This window comes from Triturus cristatus, chromosome 8, assembly GCF_964204655.1.
Source record: "Triturus cristatus chromosome 8, aTriCri1.1, whole genome shotgun sequence".
Lineage (NCBI taxonomy): Eukaryota > Metazoa > Chordata > Amphibia > Caudata > Salamandridae > Triturus > Triturus cristatus.
Genome location: NC_140591.1, coordinates 294,137,294 through 294,157,714, shown reverse-complemented (window position 1 = coordinate 294,157,714; position 20,421 = coordinate 294,137,294). Strand labels below are relative to the sequence as shown.

The 20,421-nt window shown below is 44.4% G+C and overlaps 1 protein-coding gene across 8 annotated transcripts in view; it reads right to left on the bottom strand.

Annotated features, from left to right (window-relative positions):
- The window catches only part of PARP4 (poly(ADP-ribose) polymerase family member 4), a 2,159,601-nt gene that overhangs the window by 1,693,575 nt on the left and 445,605 nt on the right, over positions 1–20,421 (bottom strand). For all 8 annotated transcript variants that reach the window (XM_085621544.1, XM_085621545.1, XM_085621546.1 and 5 more), the window contains exons 11-12: positions 18,563–18,723; positions 17,155–17,292 (exon numbers count right to left, since the gene is read on the bottom strand). In XM_085621544.1, the coding sequence (XP_085477670.1) occupies positions 17,155–17,292; positions 18,563–18,723 (299 nt within the window). The remainder of the gene's footprint in view (positions 1–17,154; positions 17,293–18,562; positions 18,724–20,421) is intronic.

Sequence of the window (20,421 nt, the reverse complement as noted above, 5' to 3'; positions counted from 1 at the left end):
GATTAGATAACAAGCATTGGAAATGCAATAGGTTTTGCATTTGTTTGAGTTGCAGCTATCGGCATTGTAAATGGCAATGTTTTTACTAATGTGAAAGGCCTTGTATTTGTTGGAGCTGTTGGCGTTGTAAATGGCAATGTTTTTTACTTATGTGTTATGGAGTGAATGTATGTGGTATGCTGTGGAACTATGAGTTGGATTGGATTAGTTAGCTGTGTAATTGTGTGGCATAGAATTGTGTGGTTTGGAGTGGATTTCTGTATTGGAATTATGTGGCGTGGTGTGCTGTGGAATTGTGTGGATAGTAATGATGTGGTATTGTGTCCACTGGAATTATGTGGCGTGGAATTGTGTGTGTTTGGAGTGTAATTATGTGGAATGGCATTATGAGTTGTGGAGTTGTTAGTAGTGGAGTTTAATGATGTGGTGTGCTGTTGGCTGCCTTCCATGGCACACAAACACCTATAAATAATACTTTTAAAATGGCATAATGTAAACGGCCAAACATTATTACACTTGGTAAGGATATGCCCTCCCCACCTTAATAAAACAAATAACTCCGTTGTGTGTCTTTTTCTGTAGTGTGTGTACTCTGACATCAGTAATGCACAGCTCTGAAAGCCAGGCTGATATTGGTAGCATACAGCTCCTTGTGTGACAGTCTGACATGTGGAGTAGTCAGCGCAATATATAACACTGGGACATCAGAGACGCACAGTTCTATGAATACACAGCTCTATATGTGACAGCCTAGCATCAAGAATTAAACACTGCATATCTAGCGCCCAACATATGGAGTTTCACAAGTAGTCTAATGGCACACTTCACGCACTAGCTGTGACACTTGCCGAGTGAGCAGCACTGCAGCAGGAGCCCTGCTCTGCCTGACCTCTGCTGCCTGCTTCTGCCCTGCTCATTCTGCCCAACCTTCGCTACGGCCCACCTCTGGCTCCGATACACGGACAGATGCAGTGTGTACTAACTAGTCTGTGCAATAGTGGCCACCCATTGACAACCATTGGTGAGTCCTCCACTCCTCTCCCGCCCTTCTCCATAAGTTTTAATTTCCCGGCAGAGGTTCTCGAAAGTGAAACATATTGCTCAGAGACATGATCGTAGCTCCGCGAGCAGACAGTGGCCCGCACCCTCTGGTGAATGCACACTTTTAAGACACCACAGGTACATAATATTCATCTAGACACGGCTAATGGCAGATAGAGTGCTCATTTCCACATGCATATATTAGAATATATGGGTAGGCATATTTAAACGACGCTTATGGAAATATGTTGAATCATATAGTCATTGGTACAGATAATTCAGATTATATTGATAATCATACTTCACATTCCCGTTTGCTAAGATGTTGAAGGTTCTATTCAATCGCCAGCTCTGTCCCTGTGCACTTGATTCTATTACAACACACAAGACCCACGTGTACAGTGATGAAAGCACAGATGCGTGTAGCCCACATAAGGAGTAGTTTGGAAAATACAAGTACCAGGTCACTTGAGTGAAATACTACTCCTGTTGTGTGCAATGGCCAACCACGAGGAACATGGGAGGCGTGGCCATCTCTGCTGTGCCCATAATCCGACCAAAACCGCCCACCCCCACCCGCTCAGTGCCTTTATCTACTGGCTGATGGTCTCCTACCTCCACCATGGAGGACCAAGGCCTCAGCTTTAATGATGAAAAGGTGTCAGAGATCTTGAAAACACCTTCCCTTCTAGGTACAGATGGTAACATCCCCTCAGCTAGCAAAAGCAAGGACTGGACCACACTCACTAAGCTTAAACCCCAACTAGTGAAAATCACGCTTCACGGAACATTAATGACAGAATATCTCAGGGCCGGTATAGCTACAAAAGGACCTATTGTCGCCAACACCACACGTATCTTTCTGGAAGACCCAGTCTTCAAACGTGAGTGGTCTCTGGTAGCATGGAAATGCACAAGGGACCTCTTAGTCCTGATCATCAACACAGCGAAACGCCTGGCAGATGCGCTCATGATCAGGATTACCATAGCAGAGATTGCTCTAAAAGCCAGCATCCAGATCTCGAGTTACAAATCCAGGCTCACAGAGATCAATAACGAGATCAATGAAAATAAGGAATACCTACTACAACGCAGAATAGAAAAACTCCAGAAGGACTTAAAAAGATTTGACAAAGAAAAGATCTTTCCCTACCTGAGAGAGGACTACCCTGTGGGTGGAGACACCTCCTCAGACGAGAGTGGGCCGTCACGCTACAGAAAGGCCTCAACCAGTAGCAATTCTAGTACCAGGAGTTGGGGTAATGAGGATACTTATCACACCCCGTACATCCTGCAACCACCACCGCTCTATGGGTATGGGATGAACACTTACCAAGGACCACCTCCCAAGTGGCCACAACCATACCCAATGTACCCGCAAGGCCCTCATCCCTCCTTGCAAGGCCCCTCCCAACCCCATGCTTTTTTAGGTAGAGGTTGGGGCAGAGAGCGAGGCAGAAGAAGAGGTGAAAATCAACAACAACAAAAGAGTGCATTGGCAAACCCCACAGGTGGACACGCAACGACAAACAAGGAGCCAGACTGGCACCCAAAAGAAGACAAAGCAGTACAAAAGGGGGTGGTGATGGACGGAGCATCAGAACCAATCAAACACTCACACCCAGTCAACACATCTGGGTTTGATACATCACCGTTCTTTAGCCCACACTGCCACCCCAGTTCAGACATGGCCATATGCAAATCAGTCTGACCCTGTGCCTCATGGGAACAGTCCAGCCCGAACTGCCAAGCCATGCCTTCCCTGGACCGGAAACAAGCTTCCTAGGACCGGTTTCTGGCATTTCAGCCGTCTTCAGCCAGGCTTGCTTGAATCCAGTGGCAAAGTGAGCAAGGGACTCACGTCTGAGCATACCCTGCCAACTTATGGCGAACAAAGCAGTACAAAAGGGGGTGGTGATGGACGGAGCATCAGAACCAATCAAACACTCACACCCAGTCAACAGATCTGGGTTTGATCCATCACCGTTCTTTAGCCCACTCTGCCACCCCAGTTCAGACATGGCCATATGCAAATCAGTCTGACCATGTGCCTCATGGGAACAGTCCAGCCCGAACTGCCAAGCCATGCCTTCCCTGGACCGGAAACAAGCTTCCTAGGACCGGTTTCTGGCATTTCAGCCGTCTTCAGCCAGGCTTGCTTGAATCCAGTGGCAAAGTGAGCAAGGGACTCACGTCTGAGCATACCCTGCCTGGCAGTTCGGGCTGGACTGTTCCCATTGGGCACAGGGTCAGGACTGATTTGCATATGGCTGGGTCCAAACTGGAATGGCATGGTGAGCAAAAAACGATGGATTTAGGCCCAGATCTCTGTACTGGGGTGAATGTATGACATTGTTCTGCATTCTGTCCATCAATAGTTCTTTTTGCATTTGTCACCCCGAGTGGGACGGGTATGCTCAGACGTGAGTCCCGTGCTCTCTATGCCACTGGAATAAAGCTATCCTGGCTGAAGAGGGGTGAAATCCCGAAACCAGTCCTAGGATGCTTGTTTCCAGTCCAGGGAGGACCTGGCCTGGCAGTTCAGGTTGGACTGTTCCCATTGGGCACAGGGTCAGGACTGATTTGCATATGGCTGGGTCCAAACTGGAATGGCATGGTGAGCAAAAAAACGATGGATTTAGGCCCAGATCTCTGTACTGGGGTGAATGTATGACATTGTTCTGCATTCTGTCCATCAATAGTTCTTTTTACCCAAAAGAAGACAACCTTGTAGTGAATCTACCACATCGAGCCTTGTCCGACACTGAAAAAAGGTCCTTCCAAAGGGCCTGGGCTTTGTACCAACACTTAAAACAGACCGCTTTAGGACCAACTGCGAGCTCCAGCAGTTCTTCCTAAAGATTCGCTTGAAAGATGTCTTTCATGAAAAACCCACTCAAGAGGCCTATGATACAGGCCTGCGGAAGCCTTCCACTTCCACATCTCTTCAGGGATGTTCTCTCCAGAAAACCTGGTCTTCGAACAAGCAGTGCTTAGAGAAGACAACAAACGCCCTACAGATTCTCATTTTCACAATATGTCACGATTGAAGGAACAAGCTTTGGCTAATGACCACACCATAACTATAAAACCAGCCGACAAGGGCAGGTCGATTGTCATTATGGACACCACTGAGTATAATGCTGAGTGCCAAAGACAACTGTCTGACCAGCGCTTCTATACTCCATTGACACAAGACCCATCCCATAGACTCACAACCACCATCATTTCGATGGTTGATACAGCTACAACACAGGGCTGGCTGACCAAGAATGAGGCAGGCTTTCTGGTCCACATCAACCCCAAGACACCCTATTTCTATACTCTCCCTAAAATACATAAGGGTGTAATGCCACCACCAGGGAGACCGATTGTCTCTGGTCCCTACTTGAGCCACTCTCTATCTTCTGTGACCACATCCTAAGACCCCTTGTCCAAAAAACTCCCTCCTTTCTCAAGGACACTAGAGATGTTTTGAACCAGATTACGAAGTCAATGAATCAGAGGTCCAGATAGCTCTTCTAGTGACTCTCGATGTAGAAGCGCTCTACACTAACATCTCTCAGAACGGCACCCTTGAGGTAGTAGATCAGCTATTATTATCTGAAACATGGACTTCTCCCACACCCGTCAGTTTCATTTTGGAATGAGCGAGCATAGCGCTAAAACAGAATTTCTTCCAATTCAGAGACAGAATCTACTATCAGACACAAGGTACTTCCATGGGGAGTACCTTTGCCCCAAGTCTGGCCTGTCTGTATATGGTTAATTTTGAGAAGGATTTCACCCAAGGTGATCAGAACACATACCTGTCTAACATCATCGTGTGGCGTTGGTATATAGACGACATTCTGATTCTCTGGAAGGAAGATATGACCACTTGAAACACATTCTATGATTGGATCAACTCTCTTGACCCTTTCCTTCGATTTACTAAAACTGTGTCTGACAACAACTTACCCTTCTTTGACCTCCTGATCACCTTTAAGGACAGTCGCCTCCGAATATAGCATGTTACAGTGCATGATATTACATCGCGCACTATTACAACGCGGTTGTTACAACGACAGCTTTATATCGCAAGTCATTACAACGACCTGCTGTAGAGGGTGCGCTGGACTTAGGAATTGTATTATTTACTATTCCTACTCCAATTTGCGCAACTGCAGGGAAGGTGTTGGATTCCATATCCAATACCTTAGCGCCCCTAACAGCAAGTTGTTATAATGACTTGCGATGTAAAGGCATTGCGTACTAACAACGCGGTTGTTGTAACGACCGCATTGTAAAAGCATTGCGTTGTAAACGCTGTTTACCGTCACATCCAGTCCACCACGTACAAAAAACCAACAGACTTTAACAGTCTCCTACGTTACGACAGCCACCACCCGAAACATCTTAGGGATAATCTACCATACGGCTAGTTTTTACGCTTAAATTGTAACTGCAGTGCCCTGACTGACTACGACCAACAGGGTAAACATTCGGCAACCAATCTTGAAACACTGCACTATCCGGCACACACATTCAAGATAGCACATAAGAGGGCACGTAATAACAAAAGAACCTCCCTTCTGGAAACAAACCCAAAAAGACAGAAGACATTCTCAAATGTGAGACATCATTCACCCCACAATCCAATCAGATAACTAAAGCGATTAAAAAACACTGGGGTATTCTACAGTCAGTGGGGCGACAATAACCCCCCCACCCCCCTAGATCCTCCTTTAAACGCACGTGGAAGTTGAGAGACACTATAGTCCATATGAGACCTAAAACAGCACATAAACAAACACAACAATCTCTGTGGGGACTTCCATCAGTTACTGGACATTTTACGTGCGGTTCCTGCTAGGTCTATGCACCGACAAAAATATCCAAAACCATACAACTCAATGAACACCAGATATGGACACAGCAATCTCACTCCAATTGTAATTCCACGCACTGCATCTACAGGATCACCTGCCCATGTAATAAGTAGTATGTGGGTATCACTACACGCATGGTGAAAAACAGAATAATGGAACACTGCAGCAATATACGCTGCAAAAAACTGACAACCAAGCTGAGCATGCACTTCATTGAAAAACCACATTCACCAGACCACCTTTTCTGAACAGTTTTGGAAATGCACCCGCATGTGACCAAACACTACTTGTTCCACAACGAACAACGTTGGATTTTTCGCTTACCAACTCAGATTACAGGTCTCAACAATTAAATCCCTTGGGCAGAGATTCATAAGTAACACCTACTCACAACGGACTTTTTTCTGACCCGCCCCATAAACACGACTTCTGGGTTACTTGACACACCTATTGTTACCCAAGATCTACCTCAAGGCATTTACGGGCTGATCACACACTGTCCCCATGTACCCTACACGCATGTTGTGACTATCCATGATGTGACTGTACCTCTCTTGTGCTCTATGGGGCCCATTTGTTTTAATTAGCATGATGGGTCTCCAGAACCACTGGAAAGAGTGTTCCTCTTATGGACAGATTCACCATTCCAATATGGCCCCTGCCATTTCCACTATTTATAGGCATCTTTCCCATTCCAAGATGGGCCCCCCCTTTTGCCTACACCTCCTCCAGACCCAATATGGCGCACCTTATGTCCCACTCTTTGAGCGTCTCACGGTCTAGTGGCCACTCCTACTCGGCACTACTAGTATCTCGGACCACGAGACTACCAGCACTCCAGCAGAGGAATGGGTAGGTCGTACACATTCCACGACGATCTAAAATCATAAGTACCTCCATGAGATTCTTTCTTTCTCTCTCTCTCCCCCATGCTTCCACTCCCAGCCCGCCAGTATTATGGGCGGTGTACAGTGATTTCCTGTTTTTCTCTTAGGCTGGAGAACACATTTTTGCGCAACTCAACTTCGGCTCATTGGAGCCCTGACCCTAGCGGTAAGCTATCTCTGGTAATTCCTTGTATCTCACTCCGCGGAGTGCAGGAGAATATGGAATACTGTGTTGACTATGTTTGAGCATTCCCCCACATTAGTGTTAATGGAAGCATATACACAATGTGCGTTTACCACTCGCCATAGCCACCTATACTACAGTGTCTCTTTCCTTAGTTCTGGTGTTTGTCAACACGAGTGCTAACACTAGCACTAACACTAGCACTAGCACTAGCGCTAGCACTAACACTTAGGAGATATGGCTCACGAGCTACTTCATTGACGTGGTATGTATGTATGTATGTATGTGCTAACGTGGCAACCACTATCACAGCCCAACAACCTAGTTGCCTACATCATGCATACAAATGATCGGCTTCTATGCTGTTAGCAAGATTCCCCTAGGAGATGGGGGCGACGCATTTAACTGGCTTGAGATCTAATTGACCCCCAGTTCCCACTGCTCTCTTTTGACAGCACAACCACTGCAATCACTCACCGTTACCAGCTTTCCTTGACCAACATTCCGGATACACCACTTGATAAACCCAGGCACTGTACATGATCATGCGATCACCTGGCATGCACACCCTGTTAAGCACAGTTACTGCTTTCACATTATGTATGTTCAACTTATGCTTAACCGTCCTTGTCTTCCCTCTTTTCTCCCTTTTAGGTCGGTATAATTGATCGCTTTAAGGTATACTATATATCATTTTTGAGTATGGGACAGCAGGGTACTAAGTAAGACATGTGCACGCAACTGTCCGTTTAGGAGTAGTTTTAATGGGTTTATCTAGGTCCTGACGAATTGCCTTTGCTCTTTGAGACATTTGCGGCAAGAAACATGTTGACCATCACCTCTACCTTGAGCTAACGTAGTCCATTATAACCACTCAAGCCCACACCTGTTTTTAATATAACCTAGGGTTCAACACACTGAATAAATCCTATCTACGAATCCCTAAGTGTTATTTTTAATACTTATTAGCACTCTACTCTCACACTACACCCTCACCACCACACTTACACTTCACAGACGGCAGCTCAAAAGACCTCCGGCAAAGAGCCCCCTTGCGGGGCCCATTGGGCATGCAGCGCCGGCCCAACGAGGAGCTGCCCAATGATGAAGCATGACACCTCTCGGGGTGCGTGAGGGCTCTTGCTCCTGAAGGATCAGATCCCTTGGACTCGATCCATTCAGGACCCCACTGACCCACTACCTATAGGAACTGCGCATCATTTTGCTTCTCATAATCTGCCATAAACATAGTGTGAAGTATTAACTTTTTCAAAACCAGGGTGTTGGAATTTTGGTGCAGAAGCAGTAGGAGGAGCAGGGGAGGCGGGGATTTAGCGAGACGCGATGCAGACAGGAGGAGGGCCATTACACACTGTAACAGGAGGCAGCGTAATAGTAGTATGATGGCCAACAACAAAGTTCTCTTAGTGAAATTGCCTGGGCGTCAACCAAGCACCCAGGGAATGGACTTTGGAAGGCAGCCCACCAATAGGGGGGGGGGAGCAGCATTTCTGAATGGCACAGCAGAGAGCGAGTGGCAGTCGATGGGCTTGGTTAAAGCCCATATTGTAGATACATAAAATCTTGCAGAGCAGCACATGCACACAGGCACTAGGCTCGACCTAAGAAGGTAGAGCAAGATGGTCAGTGCAGATCAGTGGAATTGGTTTTCTCACCACCAATTCATGGACGGTGGGAAAAAGGGTCCAAGGGATGGACTTTAATGCTGGTGGGATCTTTAGATATAAGGATTAGTATACAATTTCGAATTCCTATATAAACTGTTCCTTTGCACCTTGAGTCTTATCAAACCACAGGTTCAAACTGCCTAGTAGAGTAAAGTTATTCTTATTTGAAAAGCAGGTGCTTATTCCTCAGCTAACATAAAAGGATTTGCTGCAGGAGTATGACCAGGACGATTTACCAATAAAAAAGGAACAATTGTGTTTTAAATTTTGCAACAAAAAGCTAAATAATCTAGTCTAGGATCAAACGAGAATTGTTCATCCTTCAGACTTAAGGAGCTCCAGTTAATAACAGCTACTTCACCCCAGATGTTTCTGCGTGGTACATGCGCTTAAGATTAAAGTTTACAGGAGGTAGTTAATTAAAAAATGTTTCTGAATGAAGCAAAAGCCAATACAAATAACACATCAAGGTGGGGTGGTTCAAGCAGGTTAGATACCTCAGGCCTATGGGTAATTGCACAACTTGCATTACATGATATAGCACTAACTTTAAGTTAGGCACCCTTTTTTGTTGGGCAATTCAATTCAATATTTATTAAAGATTTGGAACTCGAATTAGGTCCACAGTAAAATACATACAAATTATTACATAGATAAAATAAAACATAAGAAAAACTCATTTCTCGGACCATCATCCATTTTCAAAAGCCTACACAGCAGGTCTAGATTTTCCCTTACATAACATTAGTAGATGTTGACATTTACCCTAATGGCGAAATAATTAAGGTTTTCAACAGTAATACCATTTAGCTCATAGGCAAATACAGAGGCCAGAGAGACCTCAACCAAAGTAAGCGACGTATATTTAAGACCATACAAAAAAAACGTAAAAAAACAGCTTCTTGTAAGTATAGAATAATATGCATCTCATCGGTGCTAGTTGAGATTTGTTCAAGCATTTAGGTATCAACACGTAACTGATTTGGTAGAAGATAGGGTTTTGGATTAATGGCAGAAGGATTGAAATAACAAAACATAACCTAGAGGGTGCAAAAAGTAATAAATAGCAGCCAGTTCATGTGCAAAATATAATCCAAAATCCAGCTTCGACAGAGTTCAGTTTAAAATTAGCAACAAGAGAAAAGGAGTAATGAGGCATATCATAATCTGTGCAAAAAAGCAATTTAGTAGCAGCCAGTTCATGTGCCAGGTACAGTCCAATGTCCCGCTTCAATAAAATGTTGAGGTTCGCAACGAGAGAGAAAAGTGAGAGACAAGCACCACATATCCTAACTGTGCAAAGAGCAATAAATAGCAGCCAGAAAATGTGCAAAATACAATCTGAAAAAGGAGAAAATATTAATACTTCATAAAAGAGTGACAGACACAGGGGTGAACAACCCATTTAGAAAGAATATATAAAAGATTTAAAATATATACATAAACTCCTTAAAATATTTGAATAGTTTTACACAGACTGCTTCGTTCTTCGGGCAAAAAAGAAAGTCACGGGCTGAAGCTACATTTTTAACACAATTTTGTAAAAAATTCATTCAAAGCCAGCGATGACCACTCAGAACCAATGCTGGGCATAAAGGATTCTTTGTGATTCTGTGGCAGTGTAACAAGCCTTCTTTAGTTAAGATTGCAAGAGTCGAAACATCGGGTATTAACGTGTTAGCATAAGCTAATAATTTATCATCTGTGTACCTCAATGATGGCTTACCTAGATAATGCTGAGATGGAGCACTTTAGCCAATATAACCAGGTGGAGAACACATAAGGGTGCGTACAGATTTGCCTTTGGTGCGCATGTGGCATGCTACTGCTTGAGCTTGTACCACGTTTACGTTTAGATAGACAGGGTGACAAATCAGGAAATGGACTTTAGACTGAAAGCAGAGTGCCAACTAATATTCCAAAAATATTGAATGGAGTGCACAAATTAGGATAATAGCAGTAAAATTCTAGAGAATCTTCATTAGACAAAATGGATTAAAATTACCACCCGCAATAAACGCATATCGGCCTACAGAAATCAATATGCAGTGGCTATGTAAATAAGAGGTTTGCGCGATGTCAGTTTACTCATACTGTCAAAAGTGAATATTAATTGCTCAAAGTAATTAAAATGGCTTATTGTTGCTTCTCTATTGGGAGGGCTTGGCACCCTGTGTCACGTTTTCAAATATTGACCCAATAATTTTCAATAGCCTTAAACCCGCTTTTACATTCTTCGAATAACCTGACTTTGTCCATCAGAATCATGCTTCCTTCAACATAAGGCTGTCGCACCTTCTTCCCACTACATCATTGTTCCCTGGCATTTCCGGGCAAAACTGTCATTTAAAATGGCTAGGAGTATAGGGAGAGGGGAATGCTGTCAGGTCATTTCTAAGTGATAAGCGGCCCCATACCGTTTTGGTAAGTCTGATAAAGAGTCCGAGGTCTCTGATTCTGCGTGAGCTAGAGAATGTTCCACAATAATGTGACTGACAGCACTCATTGCTGGAAAGCCAGTGCTTCTCCGTTTCCTGAGTATACCATTACACAATAATGCAAAGAAGCAGGCTTGGTATTATCTGTCCCCCCTCTTCTTTGGGTGCCATGAATATTGTCTTACTTACCACCTACGCAAATAAATCCAAAGATCTATTGCTGTAGCCTCATACCATATTTTCTGTATTTGGGATTGCTGTTGGCATTGCCTGAAACATGTATTGATAAGTATCACTCCTCGCCTGCTATTTGTCTACCATCTCCTTCTATCTTTTTTGCTTGTTTACCATTTTCTCAGGTAAGCTAATTTTTACTATTTATTTGTCACCATTGCATTCTTTGTACATTTACCTAGTGACTTCATTTTTTACAAGTTATTAATTCCCCTATATAATTTTAATGTTACATTTACCACTCAACCTTTCATCCCTCATCATCCTTAAACTCTTCACCGCTAAACCCTGCATCGCTAAACAGTTCACACTTCACCTCCAAACCACACGCCACTCATTCTTACATCCTTCACTCTTAAACCCTTCACTCCTAAGTTCATGATTCACCTCTAAACCATTCAACTTTCACTCTAAAACTCTTCACCCTTTAAGTTCACTCCTAAGCACTTAGGTTCACCCCAAAGCACTTAGGGCTTAATCTATACATTGGCAGTATTTACTCTGTCCGTCAGGGTGGTGGAGAACATTACGTCTGTGACCCTGAAGGACAGAGGACTGCCATATTTAGCGATCGCCACCAGCCTAGATCTCTGTACATTCGGAGAAACTGTCGTCACTGGTGCTGTCGGTTTTGATGGCCTTCGGCCAAACATTTTGTTTTTCGGAATCAAAATCCCAAAATGGCAGTTTGTTATTGAAACAATTAGGATTGTGGTGTCTGGCTCTGTAACATGTAATCTGTGAACAGGCTAATTTTAGGCTTCTTCACACCAAACTCTTTGACCTTAATCCCCACTCGCACATGGGCCAGTGTGTTGAGCAGCCCCATTACTAAGGCAAAGGGAACAGGGGACAACTGCATTCGTTACCCACTCCAAGACTGCCGACCGGACGAGCCCCAGTTAATTCTGTGATATATGCTTCTGGAGCGGATAACGTGACAGGAAACATCTCACCATCTATGGACCCAGGCCAACTCTATGAAGAACAGCCCCAAACTATCAAACACGTTTTCTGTGTCTATCCTCATTTGGAGAGCCGAGACCCTTTTTACTTTGCTGTCTCAAAGAAATGCACTATTTCCTGGCCGCCCTTAATAAATATCACCTTATCCGGTTCAACTGGGAAGAATACAAGATGAGACTTTTCATGAGTAGGGGAGGGCTAATTCCCTTTTTTTAAATCCAGGGTAAGCAGTTGTGAAATTCCACCCATTACTGCTAGTTTTATATACGCTTGGCCCAAGTTAAAAGTAAAGCAGAATGCAGGCTGAATACACTGCAGCACAACAATTTCTCGTTCTGGGAGGTGAGGATCTCATGGAACAAGGAATCTATGTGCTATTCATCATTGTCAGGGGTCGCAAACGTTAATGAAAAAGTCATAAGTTAATTAATTATACTGTTTGTCCCCTGGCAGTATAATAATTTCACAGCACGGGAGCCTGTGCTTGGTGCTTGCCTGTAAAGAGGACCCTGAGCGCTACACATAGGTTTCCCCCGCCAAAAAAGTTGCTTTCAAGAGCACTCAAAGGGGTTAATAATGTAATGGAATTGTCATTAAGGCAAATACATTGCACACTCTCTCACAGTGCTACTAAAAGCAACTATGTTGAAGTTTTCAGTTTTTTCTGCCTGCTGAACAGAACAACCATGATAAAAAAAAACTAATAAATAAATGGGGAATTTCACGTTTAGAAAATGGCTTGAATATTTTACTTATTTGTACTTGTGAGGACTTTGGTGAAGACTGCATCATCTAAGATGAGGAGAGCTATCAGCATGTAGGACTTGAAGCTTTCCACATATTTCCTGAGTTTGGGAATGAGCGTGATCTCCCACACAAGAACTGGAGGTTCTTGGTGCTGCAGGAATTAACTGTACAAGGTAGCCAGTGGGCTTACAAGACTAAGACAGAAAGTTTTATAGACTTGAGAGACTATGCTATCTGGACCCATAACCGTGTAGAATTGTTTGTAGGATATCTCGGGGTTCGCTCGATTTATCAAGTTCTTCAATCCACTTTGCTGGCAGCTTTACCACCTGTAAAGAGACTAGATATTCACAGTCACACTGTACCCCGTGTAAAGCTACTGATAGAAGGCCGAGAACGAATGCCTCTTTTCCCTTACCACCTTGAACTGGGGGTTTCTGAGTTGAGTGATATATGCTCTCTCGGTCTGTGCCCTTAGCCGCAAAGCTAACATCATACCTACCTTATTGCCATGTTCATAGAATTTAGTTTTTTCAGTCAAAGGAGAACCTGCTCTGCCATGCTGGGCCATAGCACTTGGAGCTGCCCTCTTTGGTGGGAATACTTTCTATGGCCTATTAGCACTTATTTGCCTGATGTGCAATAGGATATGTTTCCAGGAATCTACTCTCCCTGTTGACTCTAGCTGTTAACCCTATCATTGCCACACTCACTGTCACTTTGAAGTTGTCACAAAGCACTGTCAACGAGGTGAGGGCTGCATCATTCTTGTTAAAGTACTTTTGGATTGTTAGATTAAGTTCCAATCTATGTGTTGGATTTCTCAGGAAATTTTGTGTTATTTGTATCTGTATAGCGCACAACTCACACAGGAGGGTGTGCTGGACCTTGGGTAGGAGTTGCATGGGCTGAACCAGGTCCGGGCTAGGTGAAGAGCGAGGTCTTCACTTTTTTTCAGAAATCAAGAATTGAGGAGGCCCTGATGTGGAGGGGCAGGTCGTTCCAGGTTCTAGGAGCGAAGGAAGAGATGGCACGACCGCCAGAACTGGTTCTGCATATGCGTGCGGGTTGGGGGGGGTTCAAGTATGAGTCCAGCTGAGCAGAGCGGTCTGGTAGGTTTGTGGAAGTTTATGCCGTTGTTGAGGTACATGGGGCCAATGATGTGTAAGGCTTTGTATGTTAGGATGAGTTTGAAGAGTGATTGTTTGTGGATTGGTAGCCAGTGGGCCTCTTTGAGGTGTGGGGTGATGTGAATGCAGGGTTAAGGGAGAGCCTGACCGCTGAATTTTGTATGGTCTGGAGTTTTCTGGAGAGTTGAGCGTTGATTCGAGTAAAGAGTGTGTTGCTGTAGCCCAGCTTGCTGGTGATAAGGGATTGGATGATGGTTCTGCAAGTGTTAGTGTGGTCATTTGAAGATCTTCTTGAGCATCTTGAGTGGGTGGAAGCAGGAGACATACTGCGTTCACTTGGACAGTCATGGTGAGTTGGTTGTCGATTACTATTCTGAGGATCTTTGCATGAGTTTCTGGGAGGGGTGTGGGTCTGAGTTCGGCTGGCCACCAGGTGGAGTCCCAGAACGAGGTGTCTTTGCCAAAGATTACTACTTCTGTCTTGTCTGTGTTGAGCTCAAGGCATTCAGTTTTCATCCATCTGGCAACTTTGGTCATGCAGGCAGAGAAACTGGTCTGGATGTTGGGTGTCTTATTGAGGTGGGAGAGTATGAGCTGGCGGTCGTAAAGCATAGGATATGATGTTGATTCCATGGCCACGGATTATGCTGGAGAGCGGGGTCATGTACCTATTGAGCAGAATGGGGCTGAGTGACGATGCTTCTGGAACTCTGCAGATTACGCAGACAGCGTCTGAGGAGAAGTGGCCCAAGCTAACTAACTGGTTGCAGCCAGTCAGGAAGGAGCAAATCAAGTGAAGTGCGGGACCTTGGATGCCAGCATCATGCAATTGTTGGATAAGCATGGGTTGGGAGATGGTGTTGAAGGCTGCAGAAAGACCCAGTAGGATGAAAGCTGAGGTGCCACTTCAGTTTTGATCATCCAGATGCCTTTCGTGGCAGCGATGAGGCCAGTCTCTGTACTGTGGGCCGGAATCTGGATTGTGAGGTGCTAAGGAGGTGGATGTCGGAGAGGTGGGTAGCTAAGTGTTTATCACCTTTTCCAAGACTTTTGCCATGTAGGGTAGCAGGGAGATAAGCCCGTAGTTGGCAAGTGTCTTCGGGTCTGCTGAGTGTTTCTTGAGGAGGGCAAGTACTGTAGTGTGTTTACAGGTTACCGGGTTAGTGTCTGTGATGGCAGGATTGGGGTGAGGGCTGTGCTGATGGGGTCGAGTCCTTTGATGAAGACTTGATGAGGGCAGAGGTCTGGTCTGAGGGAGCTCTAGAGGTAATGGAATGCATAGTCTTGAGTGCTGACGGTGGGTCAGGAGGTCAGGGTGGTCCACTGGATGTTGGTAAAATGAGCAGGTGGGCTGCTAGGGTGGAAGGGTCCAGTTGGGGCTCAAAGATGTCATAGATATTGGTGATCTTGTTGCTGAAGAATAAGGACGGCTGGGTGCAAAGGCCCTGAGAGACGTGTTACGCTGGTGGACCTTCCTGCCAGAAAGGTAAAGTCTTTCACTATGACAAAGATTTTGTTGCCGCTGTTGGTGCTGCTTTCAATGCAGTCGGTGGGCGCAGAGAATTTGGTTGATGTGATCTCCTGATTGTAGTGTCTGAGGGTTGATTTGTATGCTCTTGTCGGTGCCGATCTCTATCTGTGTTCAAGTTGCTTGCGGTGGCGCTTGGTGAGCCTGAGCTCTACCGTGTACCAGCTTGCCTGCGGGCTGGTTCTCGTGGCTTTGTTAGCTTTGAGAGGAGCCATGGTATCTTCACAGGTGGATAGCTTATCACAACTGCCAAGCTCTACGAGGTATTAAGAGTTGACTTTCTCAATCCATAAAGGACATTGGAAGGACTAGAGATGATCAGCTCTGCCATATAAACCTAAGATAATTTATCAAGCAGAGCCTGGCACACAAATAAGTAGTTAATGTTGATCCTGGTGTAGAATCTATGGCCTAAGAAGCAAAAAATACAGTCTCCGTCTGCTGTCTGAAAATATCTCCCTTTTAATTGTCAAGACATTGCTTGCTCCTGCATGTAGTAGAGCGACCCATTAACTTCAGGCCCCATAACATCTTGAAATCATCCCCTGATACCAACAACCACTTTTCTTCAGGAAATGACTTTCGGATTAAGAGTTCCCAAAAGGAATAATGCTGCAAAGAGGGGAATACAAATTTAGAAGCGTGTAAGGTTTTCCCTGAATGTTAAGGGCAACCAGAATACATCTTACAATCTGATCTGTTGATTTACAGGTGAAACAACTGCCACCCCTCCCTGCAAATTAATCTTTGCATTACATTCTGGACTTGTCTTTAGCGTGACTGGTCTAGATAATCAGTAGCACTGTTGAAACTTTCCGTGAATACCAGTTTACTCAAAGAATGTGCATAAGATTCTCACATAGGAAGGCCGCCTGGTGACTCACCTAAGGACCCATAGACCTCTCTGACCCATATTATTTGATTTCCTATACAAGGCATCAGCCTATCGTTAAGTATGTGGTTTTGCAGTCAGTTTAGGACAACTGTCCGTTTAGTTCTTTGCAATGTAATGTTCTCCCGGAGGATCTGTCTCGCCTTACTTTGCTGTCTTTGGATTTCTCTTGTCGCTCCGAAGCTTGTCTGTCAGCCGCTGTGACAAGTCACTGAAATCTGATCTGGCGTCATTGTTGATGATGACCGGCAGTAGGGAAGTACACGTGGGGAATCCAACTGCACATGTAGCCCTTGTTCAATACATTCAGTTTGCACACAGATTTACTCTCAACTATTTATCAATCAAGTAATTTAGTAATCAACTTAGAAGATGGTCACATCCAATGCAAAACCAATACATGAAGTCTTTATTATTAACACTCACAATGTCCTACACAAAACATTTGGGAATTCACAGTTTCATTATTAACCGTGCATCAAAGGTATCAATTAGAAATGTGCTCAGTTAACTAACAACAAATAAATGCCTTTTATTTACTGTCTTACCTTGAGAGAATTCCAACATAGTTACAGGCAGTAGAAGCATGCAGCAGCAACTGTATGTTACCAAGACTGCTCTCAAATTCTGCTGCTTCCGTCATCCGTCCAACTCGATAAATGTTCAAAACTGTCACCTGACTACCGCTGGGAAAAAGTGTTGAACAGAAAATGTCACATAGCATAGTTCTTGCTGATCATGTTACATTAATAACCACAATGAATCAGTGTTTACCCATTTTTCAAGAAGGTTCACTATTCATGAAACTGGGAGTCTGGCAAATTGAATGGTGTTGTGTAATAATTAATACATATCATGTAAATTGAACATAAAATGTCAGTGGGCTGCCAAAAAGGACACTGAGATGCTAAATAAAAAGTTAGACTGAACATCTAATCCTTCCTCTATATTTTGGGCGGGTGGCAAATAAAAGAGCTACAGTAAGACATTTCTCTGTCAGTAAGTGATAGTAGAAAGCTTCTTCTGCTCAAGGGCAATTACGGTTTGTGGAACAGTCTAATGTTGGCCAAACCAAGGAATGCTTTAACCTTTAAAAGAAAATGTTCTTATCTACATCACTTTATGTGTTCTGGTGATGACACTGTACTAGATTCTCTAAGCAGAAGTGTAGTCTAAGGATCCCACGCTAAAGGCCCTGAGCAGGCCAGAGCTTTGGAGACTGTGAGCTTGGGTAGGTCCATGCTTAGGCTATTGCAGAAGTAGATTTCTGCGGACACCAGGGTCATTATCAAGTATTTTATGTATTACAATTTTAAAATTGATCAGCAGAGTCTTCAGGAATTTAGAATGTGCAGGCTACCAAAGTTAGATTTGATCACAGAGTAATTATGGTTAAACACATTAAGCAACCTTCAAAGAATTACACCTATTCTATTCACTTCTAACAACAGGAATACCCAGAACCTAATAGTAATAATTATACTGATAACTTGGTTTTTTAAACTTGTTCATCTGAGTGTCATCCCCAAGTGTAGAAATAGAAAAATGGGTACATGTTCTTACACCTTATGATAGAATACACATAGTAAGGCCTCATTCATGTGTGTTCATACTTTGGTTTGCATCCATTCACTGAATTAACAGTACTACCGGATACTATTAGTATTCATGCGAAATTACATGAACGCAGTGACCTAGAGTCCCCATAAAAACAAAATAGAACAACTAACAGAAATGAAAAGAGATGCAAAGGGCACTCAAACATTTATGGCATGGTCGGGTGCCTAAGGAATACATATGAAATAACAGTACAGCAGTGGGCGAGGGGTTTTAAAGAAGACAGACAGCTACTAAATTTAGCTTACCTCCTAGCAGCAGGACCAGTGGAAGTTGTAAAGGTAGAAGATATATTGGTTCCATAAGTAGTGAAAGTGTACTCAAAGCATTTGTTCTTACCTGTGATTTTTCTGCAACACCTGTTCTTTCACCTGGAGAAACTCGTCACTGTTAGTATTTACATCCTGAATCATGCAACGCAGTGCATGGTATTTGGCAAGAGAGGGTGGGTTAGGGCTGTACAAATTTGTTTCACAAACGCTGACAATGTCTCTTATAACCTAGAAATAAACCAAACAAAACACACTGAAAGGAGGCTGAGTTGGCAACTTATAGTGTGCCTATGTTTTTTTTATCTGTGAAGAACAAGTTACTTACCTTCGGTAACGCTTTTTCTGGTGGATACAGTATCTGCCTGTGGATTCCTCACCTTGTGAATATCCCCTGCGCCAGCAACATTCGGAAACTTTTGTAGCAGTCCACGCCGATGGGGTCGAAGATGACGTCACAGAGACACGGCTCCGCTCGCGACTCTGCTGACGTCACCGGCTCCATAAGAAGACCTCGTCGGCGTGATGACGTCAGTTCCGCCCCTTTTTCCGTGCCTTCGAGGCACACGGACGGACTGACAGCAATATATACACAGTATACACAGTACACAATATGCAAATCAACACACATAGTGTGGAGAATGAATAGAAAGGCCAAAGAAAGACACAATGCCTTTGACAGTAACATATACATTTTTGAAATACCATCTGTAGGAAGGTGGATATCTGACTATGGTTACCCCCAATTTTTTGCCTAGTGTCTAGCTGGTTTTTCGACTTAGTTGGACTGAGATCCTGCCATTCAGGATCTCAGCCTATCTGCTCTCTCTCTAAAATGGACTTCATGTACCCTAGGTGCATAACCCATTGGAACTAGATCACCCTGTCAGCCCCTGTACCAGTGTACACTAGGTACCCAGGGCATTGGTGTATCTAAGGCCTACCAGGGGCTGAAGCATGTATTATGCCACCCCTGGCCTGGCCTAACAAATTTGACACAACTGGCTGATCACTCAGCTGGGGTAAGTTGGTGTAACCACCTCTTACTTAGGTGTAGTATACCTATACCTAACCTTAAATGGGACACATGTTAACCTATAAGTCACTCCTATGGCAGGCCTTGACAATCCTGAAGGCAGAGTGCTTGGTTCCATGTGAGATGGTGCTCTGGCATGAGCTGAGCCTGTCTGCAGTGGTCGGAACAACTTCCTTCTACCGTTTCCAGATATCATCATACCATATACTCTTAAGTGCATTATGAACCTCGCGGTTAAATGCTATCTTTGGTTTGGCTTTATCAAAACATGTCGAGTAAGGTGTCATACGAATTGGAATACTAACCCCTCGCCAATTCTGGCGACGGGGTTAGCATTCCACCCTTCTAGAGGAACACGACATGTACAGTACCTGAAACCCGGGTAAAATCAGACATAGCCTCAGCTCCACAAAATGGATGCTGCCACCACAGACACAAGTCTGCCCTCCTGCTGCTGGGAGTCCTTCCAGCTTGGGAGACGTGGACAAAGGGTTTCCTGCCAGGGGAGGTGCGAGCACCACCCCAGACAGGATTTTGTGTATTGGTCAGGTAGGGCTTGAAAGAAACCAGACATGCCTGAGGCTCACAAGGAGCCTCGGTGCATATGCCAGTTCAATCCGGTCCTGGGGCACACCAGCCCCGGACCTGGGGCGAGCTGGACAAAGGATTGGGGGTGTAACCACCCCCCTTCCTGGTCCCACCCTTAGGGAGGGACCTAGCAGGTAGTCCGGCCCCTAGAATCCGCTTAAAGTTAGGAGCTGTGTCCTAAGACTTCAGACATCCTGAAATCAACTTAACAACAAGAAGAAGACGGGAACTTCGACGCCCTGCTGCACAGAGGACTGAAGGAAATCTCCCCTATGGTCAGGGAGTGACCATCTTTCTAACACAAG